This window comes from Diospyros lotus, chromosome 5 (assembly GCF_014633365.1).
Source record: "Diospyros lotus cultivar Yz01 chromosome 5, ASM1463336v1, whole genome shotgun sequence".
NCBI classification, from domain to species: Eukaryota; Viridiplantae; Streptophyta; class Magnoliopsida; order Ericales; family Ebenaceae; genus Diospyros; species Diospyros lotus.
The window spans coordinates 12,525,506-12,550,867 of NC_068342.1; the positions used below are offsets into that span (position 1 = coordinate 12,525,506).

Sequence of the window (25,362 nt, forward strand, 5' to 3'; positions counted from 1 at the left end):
AGATTCACCAAATTCAGTCATTTCCTTTGTTTATCCCACCCTTTCATAGCCCAAGAGGTTGCAAGAACGTTTTTGGATAACGTGGTGAAGTTACGTGGAGTGCCACAGTCTATTGTATCTGACAGGGACAAGATCTTCACCAGCTTATTTTGGAAGGAGTTAATGAAATCTTTGGGCACTAAGCTACATATGTCAACGGCTTACCATCCTCAAATGGATGAGCAATCTGAATGAGTAAACCAATGCCTTGAGTCCTATCTAAGGTGCCTCTGTTTCCTAAGGCAAAAAGGGTGGCACAAGTGGTTAGCCATGGCCCAATGGTGGTACAATTGATGCCACCACAGCTTTATTAACATGACTCCTTTTGGGGCACCATGCAGCTATAAACTAGCATTGTTGCCAGCAGTTGAAGAACCAACAACAGTGGCGCTAGTGGAGGCCTACATGCAACAAAGATAAGAAATCTTGAAGCTACTGAAGACCGAATTGACCAAGGCTCAAAACAGGATGTAACAGATGGTAGACAGAAGAAGAAGCTTGAAACTCAGCCATCAACACCTCAAAGCTATCTCTCACCAACCAGTATCCAAGTTAAGCCCCAAATTCTACGGTCCATTTCCAGTGTTGGCTAAGGTAGGGCTAGTGGCCTACCGACTACAACTATTGGAGGGAGCTCGAATGCATCCGATCTTCCATGTCTCTCTTCTCAAGAAAAGTGTGGGGTCACAAGTTCACAAATCCTTCCCTTTCGTCCAGTCTCCATGAAGAAGCGGAGTCAACAGTTCCTATGGCTATATTGGACAGGCGTGTGATCTACAAGCAAGGGGCTCCTATCATCCAAGCACTTGGACAACAACACATGGGAGTACCTCCCAGATTTACTGAAGCAGTTCCCAAACACAGCCAGCCTATACTGCATATTTCTTGAGGACAAGAAATGTTTGAAGGGGGGGGGGGGGGGGGGGAAGATGTCACGTACCTAGCTGCTACATGAGAAATATTGTAATAATTGGCATCATGTGTGGCAAAGCTAACTAACGCCTACAAGTGGGTAGGCAAGTTGCTGATTCTAGAAGGGATTTTAGGCAACTGTTTTGGCACATACTCCTAGTTGAGTAGTATAACTACTTCGCCTTAGCCCAATTGTACTCACTTTTGGATAATTGAATCAATATTATTTCCCTCTCAATTCTCTCTCTCCATCTCTAACTTTCCCTCCCCAATTCTCGACTCAATCTTCCTTCTTAGTTTTCGCAAGTCTCTCTCTTAATCAGAGAGAATCCTCATTGTCAGATTTAGGATCTGACACTTGGCATCTTTAAGCAAGTTTTGATTTGTTGAGTTTTTTTGTCTTGTTTTCTGTTTTAAGCTCATTGCTAAAGATGGTAATAGGTTTTTCATTTATCTATTTACATATTTATTTTGATGAATTTTTAAATAAGTTTTATGTCTATATCTTAATTTTATATTTATTTTAATTTTTAATGGAAAATTGAGATTTCTCAGTTGCATACTTGTTTTAATAAATATTTAAACGACTCTTATGCTTATATCTTAATTTTTATATTTATTTTAGTTTTAAATAAGTAATTGGGACTCATCCCTAATCCATTGCCATCTTTGCCTATCATTAGGCTATCAACTTTGTCTATCTGGTCGTCTTCAACATCACATCTTGCTTAGAGAGAGGTAAATGATCTCTAATTAATTTTATTTACTTGCTTGTTTTAATCAATTCTTAATATATCTTATATCTAAATCTTTATCTTTATACTTCCTTAAAGACCTGTTTATTGGAACTTTCTAAATCTAGTGTTCCAAAAATCGGCCTAGGCGATCGCCTAGGCGCCGGTGAGGCGTTAGGCGGCCCCTGGTCGCCGCGAATATGGCCTAGTTGGCCCCTCTAGGCGCCAGCCTGATTAATCAGGCGGCGGCAGTGTCTAGCCGCCTGGGACGCCTAATTTTTGGGTTTAAATCTTACCTTTCGTCAATTTCGAAGCCTTTCTTACTCCTCTCAGCCGTCTCGCCCTCTCATACTCCTCTTAGCCCAAGGCTGTTGTTGCCTCAACGCCGTCGGTACCTCCTTGCTGCCTCCAGCTCCATCGCGACCTCCTCACCGCCTCTACGCTGTCATGCTCCATCCTCCCTGCGTTAACGCCGCTGCCGCTGTCAAGCTCCATCTTCGCTTTCGCTTTCAACCCCTCTCTCTCTCTCTCTCGCGCGCGTTGTTGGGTGTTAGCTGTTAGGGTTTATTATGTTATTTAATTTTCTTTTCTATTTATATGTTAGATATATATATTTTCTTTTCTATTTATATGTTAAATATATTAGATATATATATTTTTCTATTTCTATTTATATGTTAGATATATATATTTTTTTCTTTTCTATTTATATGTTAGATATATATATATTTTCATGCCACTTTCAACTTTGATTTAATTGAAAATAACATCAAGTTACATCACAAAGTTAAAAAAAACAAAAAAAAAACAGTTTTCTTAAGCCTACCTAGGCACTAGCCCTAGCCTGGTGCTCGACTAGTACCTGGCGCGTTTTAGAATACTGTCTAAATCTTGAGAAATTAATTATTTTGCTAAGAGTAAGATCAGTCAAATTACTATTCTTAGAAATCACATTCAAAATATTTATATTTTTAGAATACTAAACTAGCAAATAGATTATAGAGTAAACTTTACAACTATGGTATTAAAATATGATTAAGGTTTTGTTGGGTATTGTTTATGGTGGAGTTTAAGCTTATGGATGCCTTTTAAAAGGCAGCTTATAAAAAGTTATTTGAGTGTTTAGTTTATTAATATAAAATATTATTATTTAAATACTTAAAAACCAAAAAATTTTCTGGCCAGTGGGGGCAGGCCTCATGTGGCTCTGCCCTTGTCGCTGTGATAGACAACGGTGTGGTGGCCACTAACTTACACTGTAAATCAGTGGTAGTAGCTTAACTGAGGAAGCTATGTGTATTGCAACTATCTATGAGGACCATCAACTTTCTCCTTTTGACTTGCCTCTTGACTTTTATTATCTTCTCTGTTGGCTCTCATTTCAATGCATGGAAAGATATCTCCCTTCCTTCATTTCTACCTTTGCCTCCCCTACCAACTCCATGTCTTCCTCATTGACCTCCCCTTCTTCCTCATCCTCCTCCTCTTCCTTGCCTTCCATCTTCAAGAGTTGTTGTTTGCACTGATGGCCTGGTCCATACTTATCATCACATTTGTAACAGAGCTCGAGCTGCCTTCTCTGCTCAATTGTAGTACCCTTCGCGCCATTGTAATTTGTCTTAGGGGGTCCCAGTGCTAATCCAACACTCATCCCCTTCGTGTTCACCCCTATAGGCTGTGGAGGGTTCACATTGCTCCTAAGCCACGGCTTACCCCTCCCAAAGATGGCCTCTAACGTTAATTCTGGAAGCCTGGCCTTCTCTGCGGCTTGCCTCATGGTGGTAGGGCAACATCATTTTGAGCATAGATCGTATTTCTCCTCTAAGGCCACTCACAAAATTCGATACAAAATACTATTCCATTAGGTAATGGCTGTGCATTTCACATAAGAGCTCTCAATTCTTTGAACTTGTCCAGGTAGTCAATCATCGTTCCTGTTTGCTTCGATATCTTGAACTCCTCAATCCCATTCGACATGTTCTTCTCCCTGAACCTTACACACAGCTCTTCTGCAAACTCATTCCATCCAGCCTCCACCTCCCTCGCCTTGATCCACCTTTGATAATAGGAGTCGGCAGTATCATTGAGATATGTAGCTGCCATGGTGACCCTCTACACCTCGGGCACATTATACAATTGAAAGAATCTCTCACATCGACAGATCCACCACCTCGGCCTGGATCCGTCAAACAAGGGAATCTCCAAATGAGGCATAGGGGTGGAGAAATTAGTGTGAGAATTTAGACCTCTTACCGGTGCTCCAATGCCCGCCTCTGACGGCTCACTTGGTTCAACCAATCCATTAGGTCGTGGGAGTATTCTGTGGCCAGAATGACTGGGATCCCTCATCGGTCGGGATGGGAATTTAGGCGGCAGCCTGAATTGTGGAAAGGCAGAGAGCATATTGAATATGCTATCAATTCTTTGTCCGTACTAATCAATGGTTTCCCAGTGATTCTCTAACTCCCGTTGCATCGCTTCTCTGGCAGCGGCTTGATCTTCCTTGTCCTGAGTGATCACCTTATGAGTTTGGTTCATTCCAAATTCCAATGCCTCCATGCGCGTCTCCAATTGCTTCATACGTGTGCCTTTCGTTATTGATTTTGCTTGAGTTGATATCATCTTCAATCTCCGAGGATGTCTCGCTCTGATACCAAATGATAAGTCTTAGATCTGAGACTTATGCACAATGTTCTAAAAGGCAGTTGTCTAGGCCCTGCCTAAGCACTAAGCGGCCCTTGGCCGCCGCGATTAAAGTTAAATCGGCCCCCTTAGGCGCCGACCCGATTAATGGGACCTGATCGGAGCCTAGGTGGCCCAAGCGGCTACCTGGGTCGCGCGCGGCCTGGACCTGTCGTCGCTTGGGTCATTCACTCTCTCTCGTCAAATGTGGCCTGGATTTGTCGCCTTTCTCCTTGCTGCTTGTTGCTTCATTTTCATTCTTGCTCCTTGCTTGCAGCAAGCAGCAAGCATCATCTTGCTGTTGCTGTTGCTTGTTCATCTTAAATAACGTCAAAAAATTAAAATTAAAAAATGTATATATATTTATCCTAGGCACTAGGCCCCCGTTGGATGCCCGACTAGCACCTAACGCGTTTTAGAACACTGCTTATGCAGTTTGGGAAAATTAAGTAGCTGTATAATTCAAATTGGAGGGGGAGAGAGAGAATTTGAAAGGAGAAGGGAGAATTGAGAGGAAAAGAGAGAGAGAGAGAGAGAGAGAGAGAATTTTGGAGGGAAAGATTTATGTTCTATTCAATTGCATAAATCCCATCCTCAACGCCTCTTATCCTTTTATAGGCAGCCTTATGGTTGTAACCACAAGGGTACAAGTTGTTAGAGCTGTGACTGTTTAATACAGCTATAGCTTATTACAATACCAGGCTAAACTACAGCCTTGCCCCCTAGCTACTAATTAAATTCATGCCCTTGCCCGCCCTTTAGGCGTATTGAAGATAAGACACACAAGGCATGATTAAGATGATCTGAATGCATAAGAAGAAGGCCGGTGGACACAGACACATATTTGAAATGAGTGGATAGAATTAAAGAAGTTTACATCCAAAGAGGTAGAGGAGGGCCAAATAAAATTGGTAGAAAACCTTTCATTGATGTTTCTTTTTTGTTCTTTTGCCTCATCTGATCAAGGAGATGGAGGAAAAAAATTGATAGAAACCTAAAAGCAAATCACAGTTACAAATTAATGCTGTCAAATTTTGTAGTAAGAGGCTATTACATGAATAATATTTATGTGGAGTTTCCAGGTTGTGGTTTGAGTTGCAAAGGGGACAATTTTTCTGAATGTCTTTGTGTATGGTTGTATGTGATTTAAAAGGTTATGAACACCAGAAACATTGGTGGGGTAGATAGTTGGTACAATGCCTTTGTTCTAGTTGACATTTTGTTTCCCTTTTGGGAGTTTATATCCTTGAATTGCAATGCAACTATTGTGTGAAGCTTTCAGCATGTTATTCTAAAATGCTTGCTTATATTTTTGCGTTATTCTGATACTTTTAACATTTCAGACAGCTGAAATCTTGAAGACGGGAACTAATACCTCTGAGGATCAAATATTGATCTTTGGTTCAGGAGTGGAAAGGTTACAGAGATTCAACTATACCTTGTCGTCACAGCAGACTGTAGCCACATCCTCAGGAGTGGTTTGCAGTCCTGCTTCAGCCTCTGGGAAGACTTCTTCAATAACCTATATGATCCATGGTTTGTATGTTCTTCAGGAGATTATCACTATTTTATTAGCATGTCAACACAGTGAATTCGATAAGGAGAGAGTATTTCTTAGTTCTTTGGCTTCCATCAGCACCATTTCCGATTTTATATTTAGGAAGCTGCGAGGATTGCTCATGGTTATTTCACTTGATTGTACCAAACTTGAGCTACTAGAAGGAAATTCGAACTTTCCCACAAAGAAATCCAAAGAGAAAATCAGTGCAGCTACCCGGAGGAAAAAGGGTGGGTCCCGCAATATGAAAAGGTTAAATCCTATTCCAATAGCCTCCAGAGACGATATTGGACTCAATAAAGCTGCCAAGGTATCATTCCCATTTCCCCTTCTTTTTCTGAAGTATTTTTGTTTTGTTCAGATAAGTTCTTGAGAAAATTTAGATTTTAGTAGTCCAGAAGGATGATCCAGGATCATGGGTATGGCTTGCCCCATACTAAGGTTGGTGACATTGTCAAGTCAAATTGGATGGCTGGTACACTTCAGAAGAAGGGTCCAGATACAGAGATTCCTTCTTCAGCAGTTGTCATGGTTGTAATTATCTTTTCAATTTCGTTAATATTTATTATTGATGATACCAATGCATTGTAACCCATTGACTGTACTCAGGGACCTACTGAAGGATCAGTCCGCAAAAATGTCCAAAGTGGTTCCAGGAAGTGTAAGAAAGAGAGCAATGAAGTCAAGAAGTTTGGTTTAAATGATCCTAAAGTTGGAACTTGTCAAACCAGAGGCTCGAGAATTTCCTCTTCCTCCCAAGTTGAGGCTGCAAAATCTGATTCAGTATCTGAAAATTCTGTTATGCAGAACATAGCAAATAATGTTTCAACTGGTAATGACAAACTTTTGCCTTTGAGCCCTTTTACTGGTGGGCCTATGGGAGAGGACAAGCTGGTCCAAAGCAATGAAGAAGACTACTCTACATCGTCACAAGGGCCCATTGAAGAGCAGCCCAGTGGATCTGCTGAAGGTCCCATTGATACTGGTTTGGACCATTACTCAGACAGAGTGAAAGAATATCACTCTACATCTTCCAGTTCTGAAATTATGAATAATACGGTGGACTCCAGCATAATGTCTCCACATATGCTTGTGGTTGGATCTGGTGATGTTATCTGCACTGAAGATAAGGACCATAGGAATTGTGGTCATGTAAGTGAAACAGACTCTACGTCACTGTTGTCTGATGTAAGAACGAAAGCCATTGATTCAGAGGAGGAAGTTACACCTATTCAGGAGCAGAAGAGTAGAAGCATTTATGACACTCAATCCATAAATTCTTCAGGATGCCCTTCTTATGAGTGGCCCAGGGTTTATCCTCTGCATTTTCCGTCCATTAATTCACACCTCCCTCCTGCAACTGATAGATTACACCTGGATGTTGGCCACAACTGGCAAAATCACTTCCGTCAATCTTTTGTACCAACATTGCATCAGGTGAGAAATACTGACAATGGATGCAGCCGGATTCTGTCTCGACAATTGCCAATGAGTCTAGACTGGCCACCAATGGTACGTAATGGCTATGGATTAGCTCCGACAGTTGCTTGTAGTCATGATTCTGGGTTTATCTCGAGGCGGCAATCTTTTCACCAGGGTTTCACTGCCCAAAACATGCAACACAATGTCTCAGCCACTGATGATGATAGGATATATTCTAGGGATTTTGTCGATTTGTCTGATTTGACAAATTCTCAAGAACTAATAGATGAACAAGATAACCACTGGATATCTGAAGAAGAATATGAGGTTCATGCAGTTTCTGGGATGGATTACAGCCAGTACTTCGGTGGTGGTGTGATGTACTGGAACCCTTCTGATCACCCAGGGACGAGCTTCTCTCGTCCTCCTTCTCTTAGTTCTGACGATAGTTCATGGGCTTGGCGAGAAGCAGACATGAATAGGGCTGTTGATGATATGGTTGCCTTCTCTTCGTCTTACAGTACAAATGGATTGACTTCTCCTTCTGCTGCTTCATTTTGTTCTCCTTTTGATCCTTTGGCAACAGGACACCAGGCTGTTGGTTTTGTTATACCGGGGAGCGAGGTAACTGGAAAATTACTGCATTCCTCTTCAGCAGTGACAGATTCAACAGCTGAGGAGAATGTCTCTGGATCTTTGTCAAGTTTACCTGGTGATAGTGAAGTGAAGACAGGAGATTCACTTCCTTACCCCATTTTGCGACCCATTATCATCCCAAACATGTCACGGGAAAGATCAAGATCTGAATTTAAGCGTAGTCATGATCTTAAAAGCCCATGTGTCCCTCCTAACAGGCGGGAGCAGCCTCGAATCAAGAGGCCACCTTCACCGGTAGTGCTTTGTGTTCCACGTGCTCCTCATCCACCTCCACCATCTCCTGTTGGCAATTCCAGAAAACATAGGGGCTTTCCAACAGTTCGATCTGGTAGCTCCAGCCCAAGGCACTGGGGTGTGAGAGGTTTGTTCCACGAGGGCATTAGCTTTGAGGAAGCCTGCGTACGCATGGATGGTAGTGAAGTAGTTTGGCCTTCCTGGAGAAATAAAAGCCTATCTGCCCATGCAATGGTTCAGCCTGTACCAGGGTCTCTGCTGCAGGATCGTCTGATTGCTATGTCCCAGTTAACTCGTGACCAGGAACATGTGTGTTGTTTTATTCTTTTTTAACCTCATGTTTAATTTTGTGGATGTGTTTTTCTCTGTTTTCTCACACAACAATTATTATATCACAGCCAGATGTTGCACTTCCTCTACAACTACCTGACTTACTGAATTGTCCAAATCGTAAAGCTTCTCTGTCATTGATGCACAGCCTCCTACATGATGAAATTGATAACTTCTGCAAGCGGGTATATGCTAATACAATTTATTTTCTGGCATTCAATATGTGCTGTTACGTCAAATTCTGCTGCTGAAACTTCTCCCTTTCTTGCATCTGTGTGATTGTAAAAATAATTGGTGGTTCATGTTTACGATGACATATAAGGTTGCGGCAGAGAATTTGAGTAGGAAACCTTACATAAATTGGGCTATAAAGCGGGTTGCTCGTTCTCTGCAAGTTTTATGGCCCCGTTCTAGGACAAACATATTTGGTTCAAATGCAACTGGGTTGTCCCTTCCATCAAGTGATGTGGACCTTGTGGTTTGTCTCCCTCCAGTGAGGAACTTGGTGAGAACTTATACAGCTCTATCTGCCCTTGTTTTACTTTCTATTTTTTGTCGTGCGTGCATTTCTGGTAAAGAAGTTGGAAGTTTGGAAATAAATGAACCTGGAGTGTGCTTTTTCTAGGAGCCCATTAAAGAAGCTGGAATTTTGGAGGGACGCAATGGTATTAAGGAAACTTGCCTCCAGGTAAGTAGGCAATCTAAAAAACACTAGTGTGCTTGTGAAAGTAATTGTTATAATAAGAATTCAATTTGTTAGCATTTCCCACCCCCATTCAGGTTCTTCTACATTTTGGAGCTTCTGCTTTTTCTCTGGCTGATGATTTGGTATTGCCTGTCTTAGCATGCAAATAGTAATCAAAATATCAAGTTACTTAAATCGATAATGCTGTAGCAAGTTGTGTGGTTACTCTTGCATGATTTTGGTGCACCATCTCCAAGCATCACATAGAGGACAAGATGATTGAGTAGGCTTCTTTGAACCAAAATATAGTATCTTTGACATGATGCACCTTTGGTTAGAAAATTAGAAGTAGTGGATGAATCTTGTTTATAGTGCTTCTCTTTCTGTGATCCCTATTTCTTTCGTTATTCCTTTAAATGCTAACGTTTTTCTGCTTCAGTGCTGTTTACTCTGTGAAATGCTGGAATCAGACAAGTCATTATCATTTTCTTATGTAGTATTACTACATCCTTTTGATCCATTAAAACATCACTTATTTGGTGCTGCCATAAAAACCAAAATTCCGCTGTTTTGTTTTCATAGATTTACTTTTAATACTTTCTCTTGTCTCCTCTAGAGCTCTGACTCCATTTCATTCTAATATCTATACACTTTTGAAGTTGACTTTGAAACTGCTGTTTTCTATAAGGTCATCATTGTTTTCTTTGATGATGATGTAGCCTATCCTACCTTCACATTGTGCAAAATTTTCCTTTCAGCATGCAGCTAGGTATCTTGCTAATCAAGAGTGGGTTAAAAGTGATTCTCTGAAGATAGTAGAAAATACTGCTGTAATGCTTCTTTCTATCCATTTAATTTCCTTATTTCTTTGTCCATACATATTTTCTTCTGACATCATCTCATCTAATGCATTTATGCTTACAGATCCCTATCATCATGCTTGTTGTGGAAGTTCCTCGTGACCTTGTTACCCCTGCAGCTTCCGCTATATCAACAGTAAAAGAACTCACGGAGGAGATCACTGAGGGAGCCAATAACTTCAGGGCTAATCTGGTTAATTCAGAAGCCTCTTCTTCACTGAAGTGTTCCAATATGAATAATGGTGATGGCAAAGATATGAAGTCAATTCGTATTGACATCAGTTTCAAGTCACCATCACACACAGGGCTTCAAACTACTGAACTGGTAGCTAGCTTCCAATAAAAGATCTGCTCTTTGTATTTTGCGTAGTCAAATCTTGTTCCTTGACATTGTTCTCATGTTTGGCAAACACTTACACGAACTAGGTTCTTCAGTGTTTTGAACTGGTTCAGCAACAGTTCGGTAAAAATTGTTATGAAACCATGCAACTTAAAAAACATTCAAAGGAGAGGGTCATAAGAATGGTTGAGAATACTCTAATTTAATTCTTTTTTTGAATTACGTCCTTGCTCCTTGGTAACACCTACCTTGTATTACAATGCATCTGGGGGGAATGCCTATTATTTAATTTTCATTATTCACTATTTTTAATTCAATGCTCAGCAGTTATGTACTCCTCACCTTATGGGATTCCTTTTCATGTCTCAGTAATTTCTTTTTATCTAAGATAATATCTCAGGAGTCAATTTTCCTGTTTCTGACAAGTGGTGTTGTTGAAACTTGAATCATTTCACTGAATTTTGATTACACTTTATCTCGTGCAGGTTAAAGAGCTAACTGAGCAATTTCCAGCTGCTACACCTCTTGCTTTAGTATTAAAAACGTTCTTGGCAGATCGTAGTCTTGACCAGTCCTATTCGGGTGGCTTAAGTTCATATTGTTTGGTGAGTTCTGATGTGTGATCTATTTAGTCGTTTTGATGCCAACATTTCAAAAAATTATTGATGTACTGGCTTATGATTTATGTGGTTGAATTCTCAGTTACATTCAGCTTTTTATTTTCTTGGAAGATCATTGCCTGTATGCACTGAGCAAATAAGTGTTTTTGAGTGTGTTGTGTAATAAATGCATACTATATGTCTCAAGAAAATTTTAGAAAACAGTTGCAAGATTTCATTGACAGAAGATAAGATGCATGAGATATGATAAGATGGTTTGGTCATGTGAAAAAAAAAACCAATAGAGGCTCTTGTTAGGAGAGTAGACGGAATGGAACAAGTATTTAGTAAAAGAGGTAAATGATGACAAAGAAAAACTTGATGGGAGAATCTTAGGCATGACGAGTTTTAAGGCCTGCCATTGATAGAAATGTTTGGCAAGCAAGAATTAATGTAGACAACCCCACATGGTGGGATTAAGGCTTGATATGTTGTTAATTGTAAGGTTGCATTGCTTTAATGTACATATTGTTTGTCAATCAAGAATGAACTTGTTAGCAAAAATAATATTGGGGAAATACATGTTGCATGAATGAAAGAAGTTGAGATGGGTAGGCATGATATAAAAAAGGAGTGTTAGATTAAGAAAAATCAAATTGATGAGATGATAGAGGTTTCATTTACTAAATCTAAAATGAAAGAAAGTTGATTAAGATGATTTGTGCATGTTGATCAAGAATTGTAAGTGCTTCAATTAGGAAGAGTAATGCTGTCTATATTGTGATATAAGAAGCATGGATACAGGCATGAGACACAAATATAACACAACAATATTCAAAAACTAACACATGGTGTGGCTCAATCTCATTAACAATAAGTATAAATGTGTTTTTGTATTTACTGAGGCCTTTTCATTTTTAATGAACTTTTACATCCTTTTACAGGTGTTACTTATCACACGTTTTCTTCAGCACGAATATCATCATGGACGGCCTATCAATCAAGTAAGATGTGAAACATTGAACCTATGGGGTAGTTATCTTTTTTCCCCCATGGTTTACAAGGCTGTCAAATTAGAGTGATCGTCTTCTTTTTTGGAGTTTAAATCTGTCTTCAAATTTGTTATACGTTACATATCTCTCATGCCAATTAGAAGTGTTGATAGTGAGCCACACAGTTTGCAAGCTTGTGTACAAGATGTATAATTGGTCTCATGTTGCTCTAGAAATGAACGAAGTGTCCTCACCAATGCTCAATGCTGTACAAGAACCATTTTATCTTAAGAAATAGAAGAACAATATCTAGAAATATGAATGTTCAGCCTGAGAAGTCTTGAACCTGGCACTTAGATGTATGCTTGTGCTCAGCAGCCATATTGCTCCATGCAACACGGATTTTAATGTTATGTACCTTACCATGTACATGTTTAAGGCCCCACAAAGAATTAGTTAAAGGTTTAGATAACATAAAAATGTGTGATCTAAGTGAACTTTTTGCTTTAGTTACTTGGATCAACTTAGCTTATATTTTCCTCTGTTGTTTAGGTTTATTTGTCCATAATTTTAACATAACCACGCTTAGGTTATCTGTCATCCTTTCTTTTGTTTTACTGAGCCAGACCAAGTGATGCCAGTGTTGCTATTGTGGTGGATGGAGTGTAGTTTTTCCTTTATTTGCTCTTTTTCCTTTTTTTGTGCTTCTGCTCTTTTGAGTCTATTTTGTTCCCTCAGTTTTCTCATTAAGTACCTTTGTGAAAATTCGGCATCAATTGTATGGTTTAACTCCTTATTGTCTTCTTGTTATGGGCATGCCAAGGTTTGCATTTCCAAATTCTTAGTGCTCCAACTTTATCTGGATCTTCTTCTTGTTATACATACATGACCCACGTGCTGCTACCTTTATATTCATGCATTGCCTGTATAATCAGGGCAGAATCATTATATGAAGAAAGTCTAATCCCCAATTTGTTGGCTGCATGCAAGGCATAAAAGTTTTCACCTTGTATTTATGCACTATGGTAAATGTATTAATCTATATTTTTACTAATTCATTTGTGTATTATTTACTTGTAGAACTTTGGGAGCCTTTTGATGGACTTCTTTTACTTCTTTGGGTAAGTCAAAAGCGTTTGAATCTTTTTTTGTGTATTATATACTAAAAGAACCATCATAAACCAGGTACAACACAGAAAACTCAGAAGCTAAAATTAAACAGCTCATATATAAAAATAGAAAAAGAAGAGGTAGAAAGAGGGGCAGAGCCAAACAAACATCTACATAAACAAAGAGAAGAGAATAGAGGCTTTAAGGCAATAGACAGAATGCTCCTCCATCAAAGGAATGAGATGCCAAAACCGTGTCTGTGACAAGTGTTGAATGCCTGAACCAAAATTTTTTTGCACATAAAAAACCAATCAACCAAAAACTGGCCTCTTTTCCTTGGCTCACCCATTGTCACAAGCTTCCATTAGCAGTGAACCAAACAAAGAAAGCCACCCTAGGGGTGTTTTTGGTTCCAAATGGCTTTCTAGGGGAAAGACTTCCCCATCTTGAAGAACACCAATGAACAAATCCACAGCCAAACCAGTATATTGACCTAAAGGAGGATAATCATCAAGAGTGTGTTAAAATCAGCAGGCAATTAGGCTTTTGAAAGGGTAGACAAAGACCCCTACCTCTTCGGCTTTCCCTTTATTTATAACTCTAGAATATACAGTTTTAGAAATCTAGAAAAGGAAAGAATATACATAGAAACATTCTCCTAATCACAGCTGATATAAAATAACTGCCATTTAGATTGATTGCTATCTTCCTTTTTTTCTTCCCTGATTTATGCCATTGGATCTGCCATTTACAGCCTTGCACCACCAAGTCTACCTTTCTATAATAGCCACATACACATAGCTGTACCAGCTGTTTACCCGAGAATCCAACAAAGAGAACTTGAAAATGCTGTCAGAACTCCAATTCCCAGTCCTGAAAGTTTCTCCTAAAAGGGGGACCAGACACAACCAAATAGGTGTCACAATCCAAGGGCAATTTTGAAATCTTGTTGTTAAGGCAATAGCCACTTGTATTAGTTAGGTGTTGCTTTGTTGATTGTTTCCCTTACGGTTTATGCTCGTAGCTAGTGGGAAGAGCCTATATAAGGCTAAGATGTAAGAGGATGGGAATTCATGTTGAGAAATAACATAATTCTTTCCCTCCTATTTCTCTTCCCTCTCAATTCTCTCTTTCAATTTCTCCCTCCAAAACTCTCTCCTCTTCCTCGATCTCCCTCTAAGCTCTGTTGTGTTCAAGTCTCATTTGAGAGACTTGACATTTAGTATCAGAGTCAGCGATCTCCGGCATAGAATTGGCGTGGCTGCGGAAGAACATAATATATCAGATCACGTTGAATTGTGATATGTGACGTGAATTTAGGATTTGTGTTGATTGGAAGGAGTGGATTGGTCATAGATTGTTATTGTGGAAGGGACGAGATTGAAGCAATTGGAGTTAAGAATGGAAGCATTGGAGTTCAGAATCACACAGACTCACAAAGCTGTCACTCAAAGCAGAGAAGATGTAATTGTGATTAGGGAAGGGATGCGTGAGGATCTCACAGCCTCTTGGGAAGGCATGCAAAGAGAATTAGAATGACATAGAGAAACGATGAAGTAGTACGGACAGATAATCAACAGCATGTTTAACATGCTGTCTTCACTTCCTCAATTCTAGCTACCTCCAGAATTACCTTCCAGATCTGTAGTTGATTCAGGTGTGGTAGGCCAAGGAATTCTTCCTAGGCCTATAGGCGTGGTGGAGACATAAAGCTTATCTGAAGAGGCACCAAGAGTGCAGGTAAGAGAATTGTCTTCTCATAATACTGCTCACAGACTGATGTTGAGGTTAGAAATACCTATATTCAACAGATCCAAGCCTAGGTGGTGGATCCACTAGTGTGAGTGTTGAAGATATTTCTGCTTTGTTGTAGTGTTGCTGCTGTTTTTGTAAGTGGTTAGTTAGTTGTTTCTGTTTGACGCGTTTTAATATGTTGTATGAAAGTCGACAGTATATAAGTCGGCTTTCCTCTTATGTTAAGTGTGTCATTATTCATTTGTTCCGTTTTTAATTGGAAGAGCACCTGAGGTATTTTTCTACTTTTGTTTTTCATTCTTTCCATTGTGAAGCTCTCGCTTCATGGTATCAGAGCCAAAGACTTACATCAATGATGTCGCACAATTCAGCCTCATCCAATCCTCCTCAATCTGCTTCAACATTGTCTGTAGCTACTCAGTCGGATTTTACGACAGTAGCAAAGGCATTTAGTTTCGTTCTGACGAAACTTAATTCCAGTAATTATCTTTACTAGAAGGCGCAAATCATGGCGACTATCCGTGCGTTTGATCTAATGCAGTTTGTTGACAAAACTGCTCCACCGCTTAAGTATCAGTACTCCGATCAAGGAGAGCAGGAGGTTGTTAATCCAGATTATCTTAGTTGGATTTGATCTGAGCAGCTTCTGTTAGGCTGGTTATTTTCAACGATTGACAAGGAAGTCCTAGGTCAGGTAATACATTGTGAAAGCTCGTCAGAGGTGTGGCCTTTTCTGGAGAATTTATATTCTCAACAAATTGTTGCTCGCTCGTTTTAGCTGAAGCAACAACTTAGATCGATAAAGAAGAATGATCTGTCAGTGAATGATTATCTCTTGAAAATCAAGACTATGGGACATTCCTTAGCTGCTATTGGTGATATGATTAGTGACAAGGGCTTGTTAATGGCGATATTGAATGAATTAGGTGATGACTATGACAATGTCATAGGTTTGATCACCTATCAGATGGATGAGATCAGCATAGATAAGGTGCAATATCTTTTGTTGATGCATGAGCAGAGATTGTCAACTGAGAATGTTTCTCAGGTATCAAATGGAAATACTTTTGAGAATGCTACAATGTTAGTGAATTTTGCATCTCAAACAACCAGAGGAGGTAGGAATTCCACTAAATTTCAAGGAGGAGGTAATTACAGAGGAGGAAATAATCGAGGTCGAGGCAGATTGTCAGGCAAACGGTTTTATTGCCAATTATGTGGCAAACCAGGACATTTTGCTGATCGATGTTATCATAGGTTTGACATAAACTTTCAGCGAAATTTTAATTCATTTGGTAAAGAAGGTGGCAGCACATCTCAATTCGACTCTTAGGCTTTCATAGCTTCTTCTTAGGAGTCCAATCGAGGTTACTTGATTGAATTAGAGTTTCCATTTGGGACTTCATATGGACATGTGTCACAACCTCCTTTTGACTCCAGACCTCAGTATTCTCAGCATTATCCACATTCTAATCAATTTGGTGATCAATCTTGGTGTGTAGACTTAGGTGCTACAAACCACATCACTTCTAGCTTAAACAATCTTTCTCTTCATTCTCCTTACAATGGGACATATAAGGTAGCTGTTGGTAATGGTAAGACTCTTCCAATCTCAAATGTTGGTCTTACTCAAATGCTTACGCATTCAACTCCTATTTCCATTCTTTCATTACCAAATGTCTTACATGTGCCTAAAATGACTAAAAACCTCATTAGTGTGTCTCAACTTACTAATGAAAATAATGTCATTGCTGAATTTCACTCCACCTTTTGTTTGATCAAGGACAAGGAAATGGGTCAGGTGCTATTCCGAGGGGTGCTTAAAGATGGTTTTTATCAACTTGCTCCAGCACTTGCTCGTGCTCAGCCTCGCAGTGTTTCTTCTTCTTCTGAAATTAGCAATTTCTCTGCTATTACCTCTAAGAAGTCTCCTATCTCATTTGTTTCACACGATCTTGTTAATTGTTGTAATAGGCAAAATTTATCTTTGTCTAGCTTACAGTCCTGTTGTAATAACAATAGAGTTTGTAAATAGTGTCATGATAGGCTGAGTCATCCTTATTTCAATGTATTGAAACATGTTCTCAATAAAATACATATTTCATGCAATTCTAACCATCTGTCTTTTTGTGATTCTTGCAAATTGGGTAAGCTACATCAACTTCCTTTTGCTTCTTGTCAAATTTCAGCAAAGCATCCTCTAGAAATTGTATATTTAGACCTGTGGGGTCCATCCCTAGTCTTGTCCATTGAGGGATATAGGTACTACATAGTTTTTGTGGATGCTTTTACTCGTTACACATGGCTGTATCCTATTAGACAAGAGTCTGACACGTTAAATGTCTTCAAGACCTTTCATAAATTTGTTGAGTTGCAATACAAATCCAAATTTCGTGCTCTTCATATAGACAATGGGGGAGAATTTAAAGCTTTACTGCCCTATCTTGCCTCTTATGGTATTCAACATAGATTTTCTTGTCCCTATACACACCAGCAAAATGGAGTTGCTGAAAGAAAACATAGGCATATTGTTGAAATGAGTCTATCTCTTTTATCTCATGCTCAAATGCCTCTCAAATTCTGGGTTGAAGCCTTTCAAACAACTATCTTTACTATTAATTTGTTACTAGCTGCACCATTACAGTTTCAAAGTCCCTTTGAAAAACTTTATCACAAACTCCTTAACTATCTTCAGTTGCAACCATTTGGTTGTGCTTGCTTTCCGTATCTTCGACCTTATAGCAAGCACAAGTTTAATTTTCATTCTACTAAATGTGTGCTTTTAGGTTACAGTCATGTGCATGCTGGGTACAAATGCATGGATTCTTCGGGTAGAGTGTATATAACACGTCATGTCATTTTCAATCTTGATGAGTTTCCATATTCTCAGTTGTTTCCCAGTTCAGTTTCATCAAACTCTTCATCTAAACAATCGTCTTTCTCGGGTGTGTCCACAGATGTTCTTAATTTCTTCAAACATTCTTCTGTCTCTTCTTGTTCAGCTCCTCGAGTAGCACCTATTCCTTCTTCTATTTGTCCTGCTGCTAATTCTCATTCATCTCCTGCTTCTGACCAACCATCTCTTTCTCAACCTTCTCGTTTATCTTCCAATTCAATTTCAAACTCTTCCTCCAGTTCTACTCCTCCCCATCTTCAGTCTACAATTACTACTCCAGCATTGTCTATTCATCCAATGATCACTCGTTCTAAGGCCAGACAGTTAACTCTTTCTTCTCCACATGTCCTACTGAGCTCTCTAGAACCTAATACTGTTCAAGAAGCTCTTTTAGACTCCAATTGGGCTCAAGCTATGAAAGAGGAATATTCTGCTCTTCAATGCAATAATACATAGGACCTTGTTCCTCCTTCCTCTGATATGAATTTGATCGCTTGTAATTGGATTTTCCAGGTTAAATACAAGCCTGATGGGTCTATTCTTAAGTATAAAGCTAAGCTTGTTGCAAAAGGGTTTCTTCAAACTCCTGGCATTGATTATGCCGAGACATTTAGCCCGGTAGTTAAAGCTCTTACTATTAGAGTCTTATTTTCTCTGCAAGAGGCTATTTATATGGTGCAGCCTGAGGGGTTTATTAGTTCAAAGCTTCCTTCACATGTGTGCAGACTGAAGAAGTCTCTTTATGGCCTTAAACAAGCTCCACGAGCTTGGTACAATAAGTTGCGAACTGCTCTGCCGGATTGGGGCTTTGTGCGTGCTATCTCGGATGCTTCTTTGTTTTTAAAAGGGGAGTCTACATATGTGTTGTTTGTTCTGGTGTATGTCGATGATATTCTCATCACAGGCTCCAATACAGCTGCTTTACATGCCTGTATCAAAGATCTAGACACCTATTTTTCCCTCAAGACTCTTGGATTTGTTAACTATTTTCTTAGCTTTGAGGCCTATAGGGATGCTACTGGCTTGTATTTGACTCAGTCCAAGTATACATTGGACTTACTTCAGAAGGCTGCCATGACTGGTTGTAAGCCTTGTACAACTCCCATGAGTTCAGGCTGTTCATTAACTACTGATGGTGATGATTTTTCGAACCCAGTTCTTTATCAGACTATTGTTGGGTCTCTTCAATATCTCACCTATACTCGTCCGAATATTGCCTTCACTATTAATAAGCTAAGTCAGTTCTCAACTGCTCCAAAGGTTCAACATTGGCTTGCCTGTAAACGTTTACTTCGTTATCTGAAGGGAACAATTGGATTTGGTCTGAAGTTCACCCCATCTTCTTCTGGTTTGGCTCTCTCTGTGTATACTGATGCTGACCATACTGGTTGTAAAGTCACCAGACGGTCCACTAGTGGTGTCTATGCCTTTCTTGGAGATAATCTCTTAGTTTGGAGCTCAAAGAAGCAAACTGTGATTGCTCGTTCTGTTGGTGAAGCAGAATATCGAGTTATGGCGCAAGGTGTTACTGAAATCTTGTGGTTAAAGACTTCACTAACTGAATTGAGTTATCCTTTTCCTGCTACACCTATTCTCTGGTGTGACAACCTAGCTGCTAAGTCTATTGCTGAAAATCCTGTGTTCCACTCCAGGACTAAGCACATTGAAGTTGATGTGTATTTTGTTTGCGAGAAGGTTGAATCTGGAGATGTGGAAATTCGGTATGTTCCTTCTTAGCATCAAGTTGCTAACATTTTTACCAAGGGCTTGCCTACGGATCGGTTCTTGTTTCTATGTAACAAACTTCGACTCCACATGACACCTGTTGGTCATTGCACAACTGTTTCTGCTCACAGTTGATTATGGAGTCTCGTTTGATGGGGCATGTTGAAGATATTTCTGCTTTGTTGTAGTATTGTTGCTGTTTTTGTAAGTGGTTAGTTAGTTGTTTTTGTTTGTTGTTTCTGTTTGACGCGTTTTAATATGTTGTATGAAAGTTGACAGTATATAAGTCAGCTTTCCTCTTATGTTAAGTGTTTCATTATTCATTTGTTCTGTTTTTAATTGGAAGAGCACCTGGGGTATTTTTCTACCTTTGTTTTTCATTCTTTCCATTGTGAAGCTCTTGCTTTAGTGAGCACTTCTTCCAGTTTTATAATGCTGAACATCAAAGGATTACCCTTGCCACTGCTTATCTGAATGATACGACTGATGCGTGGTTTCAAGGATAGTCCAGATCTAGAGGAGTAGAAACAAGATGGATTGATTTTGTTGAGGAATTGTGCAAGCGTTTTGGGGAGAGAAATATGGCTGACATGATTGAGGAATTTAACAAACTTAAGTAGGAAGGATCGGTTTAAGGAATTAGGTGCTCTAATGTGGAATGCTCAACCCTTCCTTACAAAGCAATATTTTGTGTCTAGTTTTATCAATGGCTTAAAGGACGAGCTAAGATCTATGGTGAAGATGATGATGCCAACAACGGTGAGACAAGCGACAAAAAAGGCCAGGTTGCAAGAATTAACCCTTGAAGCCATTTTCAAAAAAGAATAAGACCTTCCCAAGGTCGGTGCCTACTTTTAGCCATCCCATGAGGGGTAATTCCCAAGCCTTAATTGCTGGATTGACTCCAGGCATACCTAAAGGAAACTCCCATCCACTTGCTAACAAAACTACCACTATAGAGCAAATGAGGTTGATAGGATTATGCTATAGGTGTGGGGATCGATATAGCCCTAAACACTAGTGTAAGAGACGACTCTCAAACATGGAAGGGGTAGATGAAGACCAAGCATGGAAAGTGGAGGAAGAAGAAAGAGAGGAAGCAGAGACCATGCCTAAGGAAGAACAAGGGGACGAGGGTGGAGAGATCTCTATCCACGCTCTTAGAGGGGGACTAGTTGGGAAAATAATGAAGGTGAGGGGGCAGGTTGGGAAGAAGAAGCTCATGGTGTTGATAGATAGTGACAGTACTCACAGCTTCTTGAATGAAGCCATTTCCACCAAGATGAAGTGTAGAATGACAACCACCACCCCCTCATCAATGACAGTGGCTAATGGAAATAAAATGTATAGCCACTACAAGTGTGTGGACTTTAGATGGATAATGCAAGGGCTAGAATTCCAAGCTGACTTGAGAATTTTGGAATTGGGAGAATGTGACATTGTTTTAGGAGTTGACTGGATGCGTATAGTCAGTCCCTTAACATTTGACTTCAACAAATTAGAAGTCACTGTGGAGATAGGGTGTAAGAAGTTGACTTTGATGGGCAATATGGAAGAAGGGGAGTGCAAAGTGATCAATGGAAAGAAATTACAAAAATTGACGCAGTGTGTAGCGCGTGTGTGAAAACACACACCAAAATAAACCCTTGGAATAGCAAACTTCAATGGCCGAAGCTTGGCTTTCAAGAAGAAACAAAAACAAAACTGTTTTGCTAAGAAAACCCAAATAAGTTGCTGAAATTTGATTAAGAAAAACTTTATTACAAACTCTAAATCCTAGGCATATTTATAGTATTTGGCTAATCCAAATCTATCTAATATTTGTAAACAAAATCCAACTAGAATTCTAATAGAAATAAATTCTAAATAAAAGTCAACTAGAATCCTAATAAAAATAAAACCCTAATCAAATATGAAGTAAAATCCTAAATCAAGTAGAAACATGAAATAGAATCCTAAATCAAGTAGAAATATAAAGTAGAATCCTAAATCAAGTAGAATTCTAAAACTTAAGAAGTATTAAAATAACATTATGGCACTATTATTTGGTGATACTGTTCCGGTTTGGTTGGATCGGCCTTGAGCCGAGTCTTGATTGGTGACCGCATCATTCACCTTCACTTGAGAAAAATTCGACCTCGAATTTTGATCCCGTTTGAACAAATCCACATCCGGTAAGTACGATAAGAGATTAGCCACATTGAATGTTTGGAAATACTCATATGATTAGGAAAATCCACAACATAAGCATTATCATATATCTTCTTTGTAATCTTGTAAGGATCATACTTCTTTGGCTTGAGCTTGTTCTGTTGTCCTGCTAGAATCCGTTTCTTCTTTAAGAATATCATGACTTCATCTCCAATCTCAAATACCTTGTGTTTTCTATGCTTGTCAGCTGTCGCCGTGTACTTCTTATTTGTGCAACCTTTGCTTGACACCTTCCTAAACTGCTTGAATTTTTCTGCTAAGGGAACATGAGCAAAGACACTCCTCCCCTTCTTAGCCATATCTGCATTGGCATGGGTCCAACCATTGCCATGTTTGTTACCCTCTACCTCCATTGTATTATTACTGTTAGATTGAGGATGTTGAACATTCCATTTTGAGCGCTTCTCTAATTTGGTAGATCTTATCACAAGTCTTTCTCCTCTCATTAGCTTTCTTGATTTTGACTCCTCAACGGATTCTGAATTTATTTGTAGATTTTTCTTGCCAGGAGAAGCATTCTTTTGCAACTGTTTCGAATAAAAGCTTATTCCATGACTACCAACAATCTCTCCATCACTTAAAATATTGATGCTTGAATCTTCCTTTGGTCTAAGCATTTGATCAGCTATAACAACAATTGAGTTAACTAGCCTAGGAGATCCAACACCCCTATCCACAAAGAGACTCATGTGACCATCTTGCTTTTGCAATTGCGAAGGTGAATATGTTCTTATTGCCTTAGATTCAACCATGCCAGAGCTTGAATAAACTGTAGAAGGATTTGCTACCATGACCTCCATCTCCTTTATAGTCGCAAGTCGATCAGAAGAAACACCACCATCATTGGGTTGCGAAGCAATGCCTGAGCCCTCAGGACTGGAAAATACCCTAGTATGAGTCAATAACCTTGGAGTTTCTGTCATGTTAGCAACATAAATCAGACCTGAGTTTGTAGACGTTGAGGTTGCTGGGACAACATAATCTTCGAAATCAAGCTCCAAACTTATCGAAAAGTCATTCTTTAGTTTATACTCATCGTTTCCCCAATTGTTGTGTTGCTGTGCATTCCTCTTAACCCCTTTACCACTAGGGTTGGCTATCATACGACCAAGATCATCCTCATCATCGCTATCATCCATCATTGGTCTTCTAGGATTAATGAGGACAGATTAATGGCTGGTCTTCCCGGTTTAACATAGCCGGCTTGATTCATGCCATTAGTCCGGTTCCGATTATCCTTAACTCGTTGTAAAACGCCCAATTGGTTGCGGATTCGCTCTAATTGCTGCTCTATTGTACGAGTTATTTCCCGTTGTTCTTCAATTGCTCTCCAAACCGCGGGCAGCCCCCAATCACCGTCATGAGGCTGGTTGCTACCGTTACTTTCAAGATTGGCCATCTGATTGGTTGATGAACCGCTCTGATATCACTTGACACAACGTGTAACGCGTGTATGAAAAAACACACCAAAATAAACCCTTGGAAGGGCAAACTTCAATGGCCAAAGCTTGGCTTTCAAGAAAACACAAAAACAAAACTGTTTTGCTAAGAAAACCTAAATAGGTTGCTGAAATTTGATTAAGAAAAACTTTATTACAAACTTTAGATCCTAGGCATATTTATAGTATTTGGCTAATCCAAATCTATCTAATATTTGTAAACAAAATCCAACTAGAATTCTAATAGAAATAAATCCTAAATAAAAGTCAACTAGAATCCTAATAAAAATAAAACCCTAATCAAATATGAAGTAGAATCCTAAATCAAGTAGAAACATGAAATAGAATCCTAAATCAAGTAGAAATATAAAGTAGAATCCTAAATCAAGTAGAATTCTAAAACTTAAAAAGTATTAAAATAACATTATGGCACTATTATTTTGGTGATACTGTTCCGGTTTGGTTGGGTCGGCCTTGGGCCGAGTCTTGATCGGTGACCGCATCAAAAATTAATAGAGTAAAGGGCACAGTTGTATTCAATACAAGCTATGGAATGGGGAGGAATAGAAGTAGAAGTGGAAGGGAAGAAGCATCAAATAGCTGGCATCTCTGCCACTCTCCAGCTTTCCACTAAGGTACAACTTTCATATAGCTTACACATACTTTTAACTAAATTTAAGGACTTATTTGTTGAACCCAACTCACTACCACCCTAGAGACCACTGAACCATTCCATACACCTCAAGCTTAACTCTACCCCTGTGAACATCAGAGCCTATAGATATTCACCAATTCAGAAAGCATAAATAGAGAAACAAGTCTCCAACATATTATCCACCTCTATCATTCAACCTAGCCAAAGCCCGTTTGCCTCTCTTGTTCTCCTTGTGAAAAAATAAAAAAAAGATGCAACATGGAGGCTTTGTGTTGACTACCGTCAACTCAACTCCAACACCATCAAAAATAAATTCCCTATACCCCTCATTAATGATCTATTAGATGAGTTATCTGGGGCCAAAATCTTTTCCAAATTGGACCTAAAGTTCAGATATTACCAAATCTTGATGAAGCCCTCTAATATACCAAAGATAGCTTTCCTTACACACCAAGGGCTATATGAATTTGTTGTCATGCCCTTTGGGCTCACCAACGCCCCAACTCCTTTTTAGGCATTGATAAACCAAATTTTCAAGCCTTAGTAAGAACATTCATATTAGTTTTCTTTGATGACATCTTCATCTATAGGCCCAGCTATGAACATCTAACCCACCTCAAAGTCACTTTTGAGGTCCTTAAATCTAACCAATTACAACCTTCCCATAACTACCATCTAACTATCTCTTACAACTGTAATTTATTGATATTCCCTTCCTAACCCTAGGATCGTGATAATTTTCCCCCCTCTTCAAACAATTCTTGTTCCCAAGAATTAGAGTAGATCCACAGCCCTAGGAAACTGCTTCAACAAGTCAGGCAGATTTTCCCAAGTGGTGTGCTTCGGATGGAGGTGAGACCGCTATACCAAGACCTAAGTTAAGGGCAGTGATCCTTGGTAGATGACCCTCTTCTCCACAATAGCCCGAGGTTTGACCGCTTCTTCCATTTCTTTTGGTGGCAGATCCTGGCTTGCATTAACCATAGGCTCCTTAGCTTGCTTGAGTAAGGAAACATGAAACACAGAGTGAGAATTCACTCCCTCTAGAAGTTGCAACCTGTAAGCAACTTTGCCCACCTTGGCCACTTAAAATAAACTGTCCCCCACATTGAACGACTTGTCGCTTCTTTTTTTGTCAGCTATTTGCTTCATTCGATTTTGGGTAGCGACTAATTCCTTCTTGAGAATGGTCAACATTTGTTGTCTCTATTGCAAGTATTGTCCTACTACGGCCATAGTAGGATTTGGACTTGAAATAGCAGGCAAAAGGGAGGGTTTGTAACCAAACATAGCCTCGAATGGACACCTCTTAATAGCACTGTGGTAACTGGAATTATACCACCATTGTGCTAGGGCTAACCACTTGTTCCAGCTTCTAGATTTAGTGAAACACATGCAACGCAAGTATATCTCCACACACTGATTAACCCTCTTCGTTTGGCCATCTGTTTGTGGGTGATATGCGGTGGACATATGTAACCCCACCCCCAACTTCTTGAATAATTCTTGCCAAAAAACACTTGTAAA

General features: G+C 39.4%; 1 protein-coding gene across 8 annotated transcripts in view; it reads left to right on the forward strand.

The window, feature by feature from the left end:
- The window catches only part of LOC127801296 (uncharacterized), a 53,109-nt gene that overhangs the window by 18,238 nt on the left and 9,509 nt on the right, over positions 1–25,362 (forward strand). For 5 of the 8 annotated variants that reach the window (XM_052336260.1, XM_052336261.1, XM_052336262.1 and 2 more), the window contains exons 2-12: positions 5,711–6,235; positions 6,319–6,459; positions 6,535–8,547; positions 8,637–8,753; positions 8,891–9,073; positions 9,194–9,256; positions 10,012–10,083; positions 10,178–10,438; positions 10,939–11,058; positions 11,997–12,056; positions 13,125–13,165. In XM_052336260.1, the coding sequence (XP_052192220.1) occupies positions 5,711–6,235; positions 6,319–6,459; positions 6,535–8,547; positions 8,637–8,753; positions 8,891–9,073; positions 9,194–9,256; positions 10,012–10,083; positions 10,178–10,438; positions 10,939–11,058; positions 11,997–12,056; positions 13,125–13,165 (3,596 nt within the window). Of the gene's footprint in view, positions 1–5,710; positions 6,236–6,318; positions 6,460–6,534; positions 8,548–8,636; positions 8,754–8,890; positions 9,074–9,193; positions 9,257–10,011; positions 10,084–10,177; positions 10,439–10,938; positions 11,059–11,996; positions 12,057–13,124; positions 13,166–23,710; positions 23,816–25,362 lie in introns of all 8 variants that reach the window. The other 3 variants (XM_052336268.1, XM_052336265.1, XM_052336267.1) reach the window with 3 other exon arrangements.